This window comes from Aythya fuligula, chromosome 17 (assembly GCF_009819795.1).
Source record: "Aythya fuligula isolate bAytFul2 chromosome 17, bAytFul2.pri, whole genome shotgun sequence".
Classification (NCBI taxonomy): Eukaryota; Metazoa; Chordata; class Aves; order Anseriformes; family Anatidae; genus Aythya; species Aythya fuligula.
In genome coordinates, this window is record NC_045575.1 from 3,757,801 (window position 1) to 3,771,581 (window position 13,781).

General features: G+C 61.1%; 1 protein-coding gene across 14 annotated transcripts in view; it reads right to left on the reverse strand.

The window, feature by feature from the left end:
- The window catches only part of NCOR2 (nuclear receptor corepressor 2), a 222,326-nt gene that overhangs the window by 29,522 nt on the left and 179,023 nt on the right, over positions 1-13,781 (reverse strand). For all 14 annotated transcript variants that reach the window (XM_032198747.1, XM_032198746.1, XM_032198739.1 and 11 more), the window contains exons 19-22: positions 12,886-13,033; positions 9,480-10,044; positions 4,660-4,780; positions 3,557-3,797 (exon numbers count right to left, since the gene is read on the reverse strand). In XM_032198747.1, coding sequence (XP_032054638.1) covers positions 3,557-3,797; positions 4,660-4,780; positions 9,480-10,044; positions 12,886-13,033 — 1,075 coding nt within the window. The remainder of the gene's footprint in view (positions 1-3,556; positions 3,798-4,659; positions 4,781-9,479; positions 10,045-12,885; positions 13,034-13,781) is intronic.

Below are 13,781 nucleotides of genomic sequence, written 5' to 3' on the forward strand. Positions count from 1 at the left end.
GTGACCAGCTGTTCTCCCAGCACCTGGGACAAGCGTGCTTTGTGAGACCGTCAAAGGCAAATGAAGTTCAAGACGGGCTCGGCGTGACGACTGGATGCGTCCTCTGCGAGGCAGCTGGGCTGCAGGCAGGGGAGCTTTCGGAAATGAACTGGCTCAGGTTTTGCTGGATGCCAGGCTGGGTTCGCCCTGGCTATAAAAAGGCTGATTCGAGGCCAAGAAGTGCCTGCTGGCTGAAGAGCCGTGCTGGGGGGGTTTAAAGAGCAGCTCTCTTCTTGACCTGAGTGCCCTGCGGGGTGCTGGGGAGAGGAGCTTTATCGGCTCCATCCCGAGCGCATCCTCACGCAGGAACGCTTCGCTAAGCAGGCAGATGAGACAGCCGTTTTTGAATGGATTAGAGGCAGGTTTGGTAGGATTTGCTTTTAATCGATAAACACTTAATTTTGCACTGCCCTTCTTTGCCAGACCCACCTGCATAACGCCTGCGTTGACCAGAAATTAGAAACTGGGCAGTAAACAATAGCAGTCACAAATGAACCCAGCCTTTAACCATCAATTTTTGATAAAAATAGATGCCTGAATCCTGCTAAGCCTAATAATAGGGCAAGTAGATTATCAGAGGCCCAATTTAATGAGGCTTTACTGCATTATCATTATTAATGCTCAGTGTACTCAGAAGCTGGGAGATTATTCTTGTCCTCTTCGGTGAGACAAGAAATCCATTATCAGCACGCAGAGGTGTCTGGGCACACACACAGCTGCAGCCTGGCGGGGCCAGACCTCGCCTGCAGCATCTTCCCTCCCCATGAAGATCCCATGCCAGATCCCAGGGAGCATCCTCCTGGCACAAGGGATCCAGGAGCATCCTCCCCACCGACAGAGGGGCTGTGGCATCCCTTCATTTTCTCCCTTTAAGCTCAGCCCCGTTCAGCTCCCGGGGGGCTGATCCAGCCCACGGCGTGCAGGGCTGAAAGGCGCTGGGATGGCCCAGCTGGAGCTGCTCTCCGGAGCCAAGGCACCACCAGCCAAGGCTCCGCGCCCCCTGGATGGCTCCCGGAGAGCCACGTCCTCCTCCCCGCCCCGCGGGTGCCTCTCCCTCCCCTCCGTGCCTCTGGAGCCTGTGAAATGTGGCCAGTTCTTAATTGCCCCCGCATTAGAGGGCGGCTATAACTCAGCCAGCTTTTGATAAAATAGCACTTACGCGGGGAAGAGAGAGTTCCTATTACCGTTTATCAAGCCCCTGGAATCGGAGCGAAGGAGTCAGAGTTTATACGATCCGTCATCCAAATTAATGCTCTTGGCTCCCCGTCTCCTCCGAAGGCCAACTGAAACACGACTAAATCAACACACAACAAACCGCCGTGCGATAACCCGAGATATGCCCGACGGCGGCTGGGCACCGGGGGAAGGGATCAGGGATCCGTCTGCCTGCCCCTACCCGGCCCCGCGCGCTCCGCGGCTCGTCCCCGCGCTCTGGCCGCCCTCCAAGGCGATACGGACCCGGCCAGGAGCCGCGAGGCAGCCAACGCCTTGGCCAGGATGTGTGCAAGACTGCTTTGAAGCGGATCCAGAACGGTGCGAAGGACGTCGATCCCCCAAGCGGCTGCAGGAGTTCGAGCTCTCTTATCGAGCTGGGCCTCAGCGAGCCGCGGAGGAGGCGGCGGAGCTGCTGCGGGGAAGCTGGACCCTGCCTACGAGGAGGCTCCAGGCTGCTCTGTTTGAGGTTTGCCGGCTGGGCTGGGCTCTCCCCATTTAACGAGGGCCGTGTAGATGCAGTGTGGCAGCACAACGTGTGGGGTGTGGGCACTTGCTGCCCCATGGGGAGGCCTTGGAGAGCAGGGGAGGGAAGGGGAACCCCCCCGGTACATAGATTTCCCTGCCTGTCTCTGGGTATCTGGCCACAGACACAGCGCTGAGCCACCACCCGAGTTCATCGCTGCATTCAAACGGGGCTTTGGGGACTTGGTTTCTCCCCTCGGGGTGCCTCTCAGCACAAGCCTGCTCGTTTTCACACGACAGATGCATTCACACCATGGAATGAAGACTCCCGAGGGCTCAAGTACAACCCAGGCCCCCAGCGGTACCGGCGCGCGGGCACGGTTAGCGGGGCTTGGAGATCCCCCAAGATGTTTGCTCTGCTCCTAATCCTCATCACAGCTTGGGCAGCCCGCTCCATGCCTCTGTGTGACACAGGCCAGGCGCTGTGCACCTCGCAGGGTAATTAGCTTCATTAACAGAGATCTGGAGCACTGCGGAGGTGGCCCAGAGAAGAAAGTGCTCCGAGCCGACTACTGGCGTGCGGTGGTGCTGAGCTCCAGGCTCCAGCACTGGCCGTGCCACGCGGCTCACCACGAAGCTGAGCCGTGCAAGACGGATCTGCACAGGGTTACGGTGCAGGAGGAGATCAAACCCCGTTACCCCATTACCCACCACTGGTGGGGAAGGGCTGGAAGGGAGCTGATCTACCCGGGCAGCAAGCACCAGCGCGGGATCAGCTGAGATGGGACCTCACGGGTGGCAGCACCGTGACTCAGGGGAAAATCCCTTCCTCAAGGTGAGCAGTCACCTTCCCGGCCTGCATGCAAAACATTCTGGAGGGCTGAGCCACACACGGTGCTCTTTATTGTTTAAGGAAAAAGAAGATTTGGCAACCAGCTCCTTCTGCAAGCACATCCTCCTGTCCAAAAAGGGCCGTGGCTGCTCTGGGGGCTGAACGAGGGCACCGATTTTCCAGCAATGACCACAACCAGCACCAATCTGCCTCATCCACGTGGCCTCATCCCCCCCATCCCAGTGCAGGACCCACTGCTGGGGGGCATCGCCCCCACAAAGCCCAGCCTCCTGGCTCCTCTGATGGCACCGCTGGTGGCAGTGTCTCATCAACACCCAGCGGGCTACGAGGGGCAGGGACGGCGACGCTGAACTGGAACAGGCTGTCACCGAGATTAAAAACACATTTAGAGGATAGTCTCATCAGGACTTCCCGACTCTCCTTAACCTTGATCCCCAGGTGCTCCAGCTAATAACACTTCAGCTGCTCTATGGTGGGAAACTCGGGATTGCTCATTAGGCAGCCAAACCACATCAGAGCTATTCCGGGGAGAAAGCACTGGGAATCTTTACAGGAACCTTTGGACTCCAAGTCACAGTATTAGCATTGATTTTAAATGAAATAATGGTCCCTGCTGAGCATTAAAAGCATTCTTTATAAAAAGCCAGCAAGGTAGAAAAGAGCCATTGTACCCAAAGCCCTGGCACGCCTCCAGGCCCCTTTGCTCTCAAGTGAATGGCAGAGACGCTAATAAAGGCAATCTTCACCTCCTCGGCACTCGACACTAGCTCGGTGTTTGCTGGAGGCTCAATGAGACATGATGTACTGTCTAATGAACATGGGAAATTAGCCATGCCTCTCCGGCCCCGCTTCGAGACGCTATTAAAGAGCTTTCAAGGGCTGAAGCAAACGTCCACCTAAGAGGAGGCAAGCTGCTGGCTGCGTGCAGCTGCACACGGGGCACGTTGCGGCACAGCTCGACGCACACCACCACGCTCACCGCCCTACCTTCCTTGTCCCCAACTGCGGGGCTCCGGCTCTTTCCCCTCGGGCTGCTGCTCGGCTGCTGCTGCTCCTTGTCAGCCTGCTGCTGCTGCTGGGCCTGCGACAGCTTGCTCGGGGGCACGTCCTCGCGGGCGGATTCGTGGGCTTTAGTGATCTGCTGCTGGTAGAGGGCCAGGGCGTGGGGAGGCACCTGAGGCTTCACGCTTCCACTCTGCAATATCCCCTCTGAGAAACCTTCGGAAATCTGCAACAGAACGGTAAGAGGTGGTGAAACTCGCCCTGTGCTCTTAACATCCCTCACAGCCGCGGAGGCAGCAAGGTGTTACAGAGCCCCGTGTCCCAAAGAGAGCTCCAAGGCTCACCAGCCACGGGAGGTTAAAAATCCCACAGCAAAGAGCTCCAGCTCTGTTCTGGTGACACCAGCGGAGAGCCTCAGCCCTCCCTTGTTTAGAGCCTCTACTCTGCAGTTAGTTGCCTGTAGCTTTTGCAAGCAGCTACATGACTGCAGCCACATCTTTTGCTGTAACAAGGGAAACTAAAAGAGCACCAGGAACGGGTCTTTCCCGAGTATTGAAACCCAGCACACACAAGCAGGGATTTTCTCTCCCCAACCCACAAATGCTCCTCCTCTGGCGCTGACCCTGGAGATAAGAGGGTGCTTTTTGTCACGGCCCCAGCCAGGAACGATCAGCTTTTTGTGGCTCTCCAGTAGCCTTGTGCTGAAAAGGGGAGACCAAGGAGAGCTTCTGGCTGAGGAAGAGCATAAACAGGTTTTACGTGGTGACTTTAAGCACGAGACCAGGAGAAGCACAGGGCTGGGAGGGTGCACAGTTGCTTTTTAAAGCAAAGGGAGGCAGCAGTCATGTGGCAGCGAGGAGCTTTTTCTGTCCAGACCTCCCACTACTCTCCGATAGAAGAGCTCGAGGGACATCCAAACATCGCTGGCAGGCTCTCCGGCAGCGGGGAGCACGCTGCGCACAGGAGGCACCTTGCCGGCACGGGGCTCAGCCACCTGCATGCCAGGCAGGGGGACACGTCCCAGTGCAAGTGTACGTGCGAGGCACGTGCTGCATCCCCAGCCCCAACCCTCTTTTTCGGGCACTTACGATGGGAGGGATGGCAGCAGCGCGCTGCTTCAGCTGCTTCAGGTCCAGCGGCTTCTGCGGCGAGGAGTTCAGCCTGGCCTCGCCGGCGGTGTTGAGCAGGCTGGGCCGGGGGGACAGCAACCTGAGCACAAAACAGGGGTTAAGGGGCAATGCCACGCACGAGCTCCATGTCTGATCGCTCCCCCACGTCCCACACCGCCCCGCTTCGTGCTGCTGAGCTGGGGAGACCCCAGGCTCCTGAGCACACTGTGCTCTTGTGCTCCTAGCTCTGCAATCCGCTGCCTGGTCCCAGACCTGTTCAGGTGGCTATGAACATGCCCCAGATTGCAGGGTTCGCCCTGAGGCTTGGATAGGGGCTGCTCAGCAGGGAACCCCGCTGCACTGCCCGGAGCACGGGGTGCCTGCAGCCCCAGGGAGGTGCCTGCCACCCCCACCTCGGTGGGCTGCCGGTGCCTCAGCTCCTTTTAGTCTTCCAGGGGACCCACTCTCCCCAAGTACAGGACGCAGACCAGCAGCATCAAGCAAGCTGCAGAGCGCTGGCAGCTTTGCCGTGGGATAACCAGGCCCGGGATCCACGTCCTGCTTTCCAGAGACAACAAGTCCCGTGGGACTCCGTGCTCTGAGACGATTCTGTCTGCCTCGAGAGGCTCTCAGTTCCTCTTTGCTTTAGCTGCTATGCTAATTATTTCTAGCAAACCTGCTGCTGTTGTCCAGAATAAGCCCAAGGGAGAAGAGGAGCCCGGAGTCACGGAGCAGGGCGACCCGTTCAGATTGTGTTTGGGCGCCACGCCACCCTCCCCAGCTCACTCAAGCATCACCCAGCACTCGAGATCAGCCTCACGTTCCTTTTCAAGGACTGACTGTCTTCTATCAAGGCTCTAAAGCCTGGGAAAACAACCACGCACATGCAGCTGGGCTGCCTGGATCACCTGAAAGGCAAGAGGCTGGATTCGGATGGGATTTGGTGCTCAGCCTCGTGGCTGCACAACCCTGCACCCTTTCTGCTTGCTCTTCCCCGTGGCTGAGCTGCGGGGTGGACGCTCAGAGGGTGGCTGTGCCGAGCCCCCGTGCCTCAAAACCTCTGCCTCTCCTCCTGGGACAGGGTTCTCACTGCCACCGAGCACCACATCCCTCCTGCAAGGGCTGTAGGGTCCAGCTGATGCCTCGTTTCCCTGGGGCATTACCAGCACCACGGTGCCTTCCCCCCAAAACGGGATGGGAAAGGAGAGAGGCAAAGCCCTCGGGTCGAGATGTGCCCGTGCTGAGACCCCAGGGCCACGTCGCTCCAGGACATCTTCACTTTCTCTCCCTCCCAGCTCCCATTTGTTGAAGCCAGTTCATCGTTTCTAAGTTTTTACAGCGTGATTTGTTTATTTTAGCTGTTATTTCACTGCTCTCTTCAGCCTATAAATTTCAAGGTCATTCCATGCTCACCCTTGGATGAATAAACAAGCGTGGCCGGGCCATGTGCGGGGAATAAATACAGCGCTGCGCTGGGGCTGCCCCAGCCCTCGCGGCTGCATCGGTGCAGGAACGGGACCCACCTCGGGATCTGCCCCAGGGGTGGGAACTGGGACGCTCTGGGGGAACTGGGATGCTCTGGGGGAACTGGGATGTCCTGGGGGAACTGGGATGCTCTGGGGGAGCCAGGTGAGGGGCAGCTCACCCGAGCTGCTCTCTGGACCATCGCGGTGATGTCCACCCATGGGATAGCACAGGTGGGGTGAAGCCACACCAGAGGAATGGGGACAGCACCCAAAAGGCTGCTGAGAAGTGTTTGGGGACGAGGACACCCAGCACTTGCTCTCAGGACCGCCGTGCCATGCTGAGCTGCAGCACCTCTGTACTGGGGCTCCCAAACCACTGGGGAAAGCCCATGGGGGCAGCACGCCCTGCAGCCCTGGGCCCCATTCCCTGGCAGTTTGGGCTCTGATTTTACCCAAAAGAGGCCAATTTCAGCCTGGTTTTCTGCAGCCCGGCGAGATCCATCAGCAGCAGGAGCTCTCCCTGCTGCAGGCACAGCTCTGTCGGGTGGATGCTCTGCCCTGAGGGGCACTGGTCCTGTCTGCACACAGCAGGACAGGGGCCAAACGTCCCTCAGCAGCTCTCACTTGGGGGCCCCAAACCCAACAACCAGTCCCTACGTGTGGGTGAGGGCACTGGGAGGAGCAGCGAGCCCTCTGCAGGGTGCCAGCATGCTCGGGGTGAGCCCGGGGTGGTGCGGAAGGCTTTGGGATGAGCAGGGCACCGCATCCACCCAAATCCTTCAGCTTTCACCACGGGGACCGGTCTGAGACCAAGGGACTGCTCGAACTGCCGGACAACCCAACACACCATGACCCCACTAAGATGGCCCAAACTCCATTTCTTGCCCACGCAATCGTTCCATAAAGGGGACAGAGACCGGGGGCAGTCCCCAGGTTCCCCCAGGGGATAAGCGTGCGGGGCCTCGCACATTTCCCTCTGCCCTGACCTCCCCCTGAACCGCGGTACTGGCCATGCTCGCAGCAGCCCTCCCAGCACACGCTGTGTGTAACCACGGACACTCAGCTGCCTCCTTCGGCTCTGACGAGCTCAGGCTGCGGCTCCTTCTCCCAGCCTAGCCTTTGCCAGCTCTAACACCAGGAGGACCCACGGTGGCCAGCGACAGCTCCTTCCCCGTGCTCACAGGGACACTCGAGCCACCCCCGTCCCCTTCTTTTGGGAGATGCTGCGGCCACCCCGCTGCTTTCACCAGCTCGGCAGCGCAGGGTGGGCGGGCGAGCATCGCCCACGTGCCCGGTGCTGTCCCAGCCGGGGCGGCTCACGCGGCATCTCGGCAGCCCCGTCCTCTCCGTCGCCTCTGCCCGCGTGCTCGCAGTCACGCGGCGCTGGGGCTGCGGGAGCCGCCCGCGGGCACGCAGCCTCGGCGGGCTGGAGGAGCGAGGAAGCAGGGCAGCGGGATGCCCACGGGTTGTTAGAGGGCTGCAGGCACGCACCGGGAGGCACGCCTCTGGCTCCCGTGAGGTTGCGTTGAAAAGGAGCGAACGAGGAGGCGCGCAGCATCCCCGTGGGCATCACGGTGGGTACCAGCCCCTGCTAACTGGGTGCAGGACACGGTGCGGGCTGGCAGGGCTGGCTGCTTCGCCTGGACAAAGCCATGGGGATGCTCAGACTGCAGCTTTCCCTGCTCTCAGGCTCTGCCATCACCTGCGCCTTCCCACCCGGGCAGCAGAGGGATGCCTGATTCCTGTCTGATATTCCTGGGAGCTGTCTGATGGCTGAGATACCTGCACTGACCCACTGAGGAGCCCGGGTGCAAAACTTCCCGAGAACAGCCGTTCCTTTGCAGCAGGGAGGCTGCTAAAAGCTGCTGCCGTCCCCTTTTCGGCTGGGTTCATGTCAAAGAGGAGCAGCAGAGCCCTGCTGGCCTCGCTCCCCCTCGCAGGGAGGTTTCTCCCAGCTGGGAAGGGGAGGGCGGGGAGGGGTGGTGCTGGACTCCTTCCACGCCAGAGAGGAGCTCCCCACAGCCAAGAGGCCCCGGCCCCACCACGGGGCCAGAGCCAGCTGCATCCCCAGTGCCCCTGTCAGCATCTGCACTGCTTCCAGCGAGGGCTGCTCCCGAGGGATGCTCCTGCTCCCTCCTGTGCCAGCAGCACTCACCCACCAGCTCCCAAATCCACCGCAGTGCCCTTCTGGGATCACAGCTGCCTGCCACCTCGTCCTGCTGCTTTCCTCGTCTGTTTTTTTTCTTTTCTTTCTTTTTTTATTTATTTTATGCAGCCTGCCTGGCCTTGAAGCACCCGTCTTGCTGCCAACCGCCCCCTGCAAGCCCTCGGGAGGGCTGCAGGATGCTGGATGCAGGACACCAGCCAAGGCAGAGGCAGGAGCCTGGAAAGGTTTCCGTGCCCCTGTGCCACGGCCGGGTGGATGCAGGAGGTCCCTCCCGGCCCAGGAGCCAGCGTGGATGGAAGTGGGAGCCACTAGAGAAAATAGCACTACAAAGAGGCACGTATTTATATATAATTCTTTAAAAAACAGGAAACCCTGTCCCGTTTGTGAGGCTCTTGGGTGGGGAGGGCTCTGCTGCTGTGGTGGGAAGAGACGGGAGGGGAACAGGACGTTTCTCCTCCGAAGAGGCCGATGTTTCCCCTCCCGGTGCCAGGAGCCACCCTTGGAGGGTCACAGCCCCCCTCGGCCACCGGCCAGGGTGGCTGCAGGACTGGGGGCCACGGCAGCTCAGGTGAAGGCCCGGTGGTGTTTCTGCAGGAAAGCTCGCACATCCCTCACCGTCCTGCCCCCTTTATGGCCGGGGCGGATATTTCACCCTCGCGGATCCCAGCAGCATCTCCGCCGAGGCAGCAGCTCGCCCCCTCTCCGCGCTGGGAACGCGTCCCCGAAGTGACTGCTCCCCTGCCAGCGCCGACTCAGACAGAAAAACCCTTCCCAGCCCCGGATGCAGGCAGCCCAGTCTACGCCTCTGCATAACTCAGCTGTCCCCAAGGGCACGTCCGGCTCCATTGCATCACCCCGCAGGGCTGCGAGCAGCAGACTCAGCGCTTCTGCGCCCAACACCTGTCTGGGGCCATTGCCCAGCAGCACCCCTGCGTTGGGACACGGCGCTGCCCGCGGGGTCACGGACCCTTCGCAAGCGATGGCCAAAGGGCCACGGCCACGCGGGGACACAGCCGGGCACGTCCCTTCGCCTGGGGAGCACCTCAGCGGTGACGTTCCTAAAAGAAGAGCTCAGGAGGAGGGAGCACGTGGGCACGGCCGCACGCAGCAGACGCCTCGCCCGGCCCCGTGGCCACGCCGTGACCCGCGCCTCTCCCCAGCCCTACCTGCTCTTGTCCACGGCGTCCTGTTCATCCATCTCATCGGCGCTGCAGGTCGCGCTGGAGTCGCTGTCGGGGTTCACCCCGGGGCCTTTGCTGCCTTTGTGGCTCTCCTTCTTCTCGGCCTTGGGCGTCCCCTCCGCCCCTCCGCCGCCGGCGCCGCTTTCCGCCTTCTTGTCATTCCCCTTGTCCTTCTCCTGGCCGTCCTCGCTCTCCTCCTTCTTCACCTCGCTCTTGCAGGGCTCCTCGCTCGCCTTCTCCTCCGGCTCCTCCGTTTTCACCACGTCCACCACCAGCTCCTCTTGGGCCTTCTCCTCGCCGCCGGGCACCTCGGGAGCCGCCTCCGCAGGAGGGCTGGCGGCAGGAGCGGGGTTGGTGGCGGGGGCCGCGGGCCCGGCGGTGGCAGCAGCAGCGTCGGGGGGCGTGGGGGCCTCTTCCAACTTGACTGCCGGTTCTGCGCCGGAGTCACCTCCCGGCCCGGGTGGTGCCTTGGCCCCGCTTTCGCCTCCCTCTTTGGCTTCGGGCCTCGGCGAGGGAATGCTCTCAGTGTCGGAGCTGTTATTTACTGCAGCTGAGAAAAGGGAAGAAATAAAAATAAGGATCAGGCTGAGATTCTCACTTCCCATACCGCTGCCTCCGCCCCCTCCCATGGGAGGAGAACGCCCTCGTTGCTCCGAGGGGGAGACGATCCCGGGGCTGGCAGCGTGGGGCTGGGATGCCCCGGAGACACACCGGGGGTCTCCCGGCTTGCCCAGCTCAGCATCTGCTGAGCGAGCCCCCACCCAAACCCCAAACCACACTCCCAGCAACTGGGTTTTCCACCAAAACCCTGCTGCTCGCTCCCGGCCGCCCTCACCCATAGCTCTGGAGCTCGGCTTTGCTCCGCCAGGCCCGGGAGCTCTGCGGCTCCCTGCCCGTCCTTGCTGGCACGGCGAGGCCGCCGGCTTACGTCCCGCGTGTCCCTGGCACTGCCACCCCTCAGGGCAGCTGGGGACCATCCCAAAACACTGCGCCTGTTTGTTGTCGTCGAAGCCGCCAGAGGCGAAAGAAAGGAGGTCAGGGTCGGTGAGAGCAAAGCTCTGCCAGTGCTGCAGGACAGGTTAATTATTAAATGTCAAGGATCGTTCCTCGGATCTGCTCGCGGCTTGAAAAGGGGCTGGGAAGGCCAGGGATGGAGGTGCTGCGGGGAGCGGGGGCCTGCAGCTGGAAGGGGATCACTGCCTCCAGATCTCCTTTATACAGAGGAAGGCAGCAAGGGCCAGGCGACCACACATTGCCCCCCACATGCCTTGGCACGGCCCCTTGGGGCACAGCTCTCATGCTTGGGTCCCAAATGGGTAACGGGGCTCCCTCCCAGCTCTCCCTTTACCTGCCTCTCTCCACAGCACCACATTTGGCTTCAAACACCAGCAAAACAGGGGACATGAAGATGTGGCTGTCCCAAGAGCCAGGCGTTTGAGCACACCCAAAGTCTTCCAGTTCCTGGGCACAGATGTGCAGCTGCTCAGTTCCCCCCATACCCGGTGCTACCCGATGTGAAAGGGGCTGCCGAGGCACAAAAAGGCTCAGCCGGGCGCTGGGCTCTGCTGCACTCGCTCTGGACCCCAAATCCGTGGCTGGGGAGGCGAGGAAGGGAGCTGGGTGGAGATGGGAGCACCTGGCTGGCTGCAAAGCCCCGGGCACCGGGCGAACAAGCGCACGTGCCTCGCATTCGCAAGCAGACCGCTTGGACACGGGCGATTAACCACACGCTACAACCCGTGCCAAGTCCTCCTGCCCACCCCAGGGCCTGCCGCGTGGCCCCCAGCCCCAAGGTGCTCCCCACGTGTCTCCAAATGTCACCCCGGAGCCCGCGACCTTCCCGAGCAGAGCTCTGACATTTCCGTGCCCGTGACATTTCATCAACCTCGGCTTCCGCGCTCGCTCCGCTCAACAGCCCCCTTCGGAACCAGGCCCCCTCCGCCCAACGGGAGGAATTGGAAATGAGGACTGGGGCTCTAGGAAGGCAAAGCTTCAGCGAGTGTCAAGAGATCTGTCTTTAATCTCAAAACCGCATTGTTTCCTCTCAGCCGCTCTCACAAAGAGCAATAACTACCTTTTACCCCGCGCCTCTGAGTCACATATCACCTCGCACAAAGATTTACCTGGAATCTGCCTTGTAATGAGTCACTTCCAACAATGATTTGAAAAGATTTCCAATTTCAAGTCCCATTAGCCTGGGTGCTAAGGCCAGGAAGCAGCAGGGTGCCAGCAGTGCTGGTTAAGTTATTAAATTACTTTGACAAAAGTCAAATGGGGCTATTGTTGGAAAATTATGCACATTTTCTCCCAACTCTGCTGCCGCGCTTTCTAAGCGATAAATAGCTGAAAATTGTCACTTTCAAGTTGTTTCCTTCCTTTCGTAGGGCTGGGAGAGAGGAAAACGCTCCCTTAAAAAGGGAATGGGGAGGAAAAGACCCGCTGGGGTCCATCAGCCCTGCTGGATAGGGGCTGGGGCAGCCCTGGGGGGAGCTCAGATGCCTGGGAGGGGGTGCAGTGGTGGCCACGATGCCCTGACGGGATGGGGATGGGTTGTGGGAGCCCAGCGGGTTGCATCCATCCTCCTGCATCACCCAGGGGCTCTCTGCTTTGTTTCCCCCAGCAGCCTCCCCGTGGGTCTCTCCCCGAGCCCCCGCAGTGCCTGCAGTCTGCCCCGGCTCGGCCCTGCGCCCTGCCGAGCTGTGCAGGGCCTGGTTTTTGGAGGAAAACAAGAAGAAAGCTGATTTATAACAGCCAACGCTCTGGGGAGCGTGTGCTGATGGTAACTGGAAATAAACTGGTGCAAGAAGGGTACTTCTTGCTTCTCTGGGGCGAGAAGGAGCCGCTGGGCATCACCCAGGTGCCACCCTGTGGGGACAAGGTGTGCACGGGGTGGAGAGGGGCCTGGGGAGCACAGAGCTTCGTCACACCACAGCTGAACTGGGGAGGACTGGGAACGGCAGCGACTTCAGGTGACAGTGACTCGGCACCCCCCAGTCCTCAAGAGCTCAAGGCAGCAGCAAGAGCTGCTCTCCCTGCACACCCTGACTCCTGAGACCCCCGGGGGTCCCCAAAAGAGGCCGGCTGGTGACCGAGCCCTTGCATTGCCCAACCTTCCCAAAATAAACATCCCTCCCGACGGACAGGGGAGGAGGGCAGCGATCCAGCGCAGCCCTCGCAAGCGTGAAATCCCGAGGCATCCGAAAGGTCACGAGCGCCTCGTGCTGCGGGACGGCGTCACCTCGGTGCGGCTTCAGGGTGGCACACGCGGCCCCCTGCGAGCGCTGACATTTGCAGCCCCAGAAAGGCCACAGATGGCCCCTGAACCGCTCTGCCGTGGCTGTATGGCACTGCCGGGATGGCCGAGCACGTCCCCTGCCTCCACCCGCCTCACCTTCTGCCTCCTCGGCCATCTCCTCCTCGTTGCCGCTTGTCCCCGACACCTCCATCTCCTCGTCCTCGGCGGCGGGAGGGAAGGCAGCCTCCTCGCTCTGCACGGCGGTGCCTTTTTTCTTCTTCCTCTTCGCGTTCCTTTCCTTCTCCTGGGGGAAGAGGCAGAGGAAGGTGAGAAGGAAAAGCCCAGCGGGACGGGGAGCCGCACAGGAGCGGCCAGCACCCCTCCTGCCCAAAGGGATGAGGAGGGCACTAACACCACCGTGACCCCAGATCGGAGTCCTAATGCAAAACCCTGCATTAAAACCCTACAAAAAGTGGCCGCCGGGACCAGACTCGCCTGCCCAAAGCCCCAGGACGTGGTCTCGTCCAGCCAAAACCCTCGGGGCACAGCAGCACATGGTGCACGCCAGGCACTCACTGCACATGGGGCTGCCCCTCTGGAGGGAGCACAACTCCCTGGGGATGCTGCACCCCACACAAGGAGCAGACCCGGGGTTGCACGGTGGGTGTGGGATCCACCTAGCGCTGCTGTGGTCGGGGTGCAGCATCCCCCTGCTCCCCCTCCTGCAGAGCTCGAGCCCCAGAAACCCCCCGGGGCAGGGTGAGCACTGACACGTGGGCAAAGGATGCGCCTGCAGGAGCCACTAGCACAGGGCCGCTCGCTCCTGTTTACACCACAGATTTCCAGGGACCACCTCCAGCTCCACCAACACCCATGGCCGCATCCTGACGCCCCCCCTGCAGGGAGCAGAGCTGATGACCCCCGTGCAGCACAGCCACCACCACGGCACTCTGCCTTTCGTGCGTCCTGCTGCAGGCGCTGCCAAAGGACTTTGCCTCCTGCTGCTGGTGGGGACACTGGGTGCGTCACGGCATCCCGAAGGGGCCCCAACA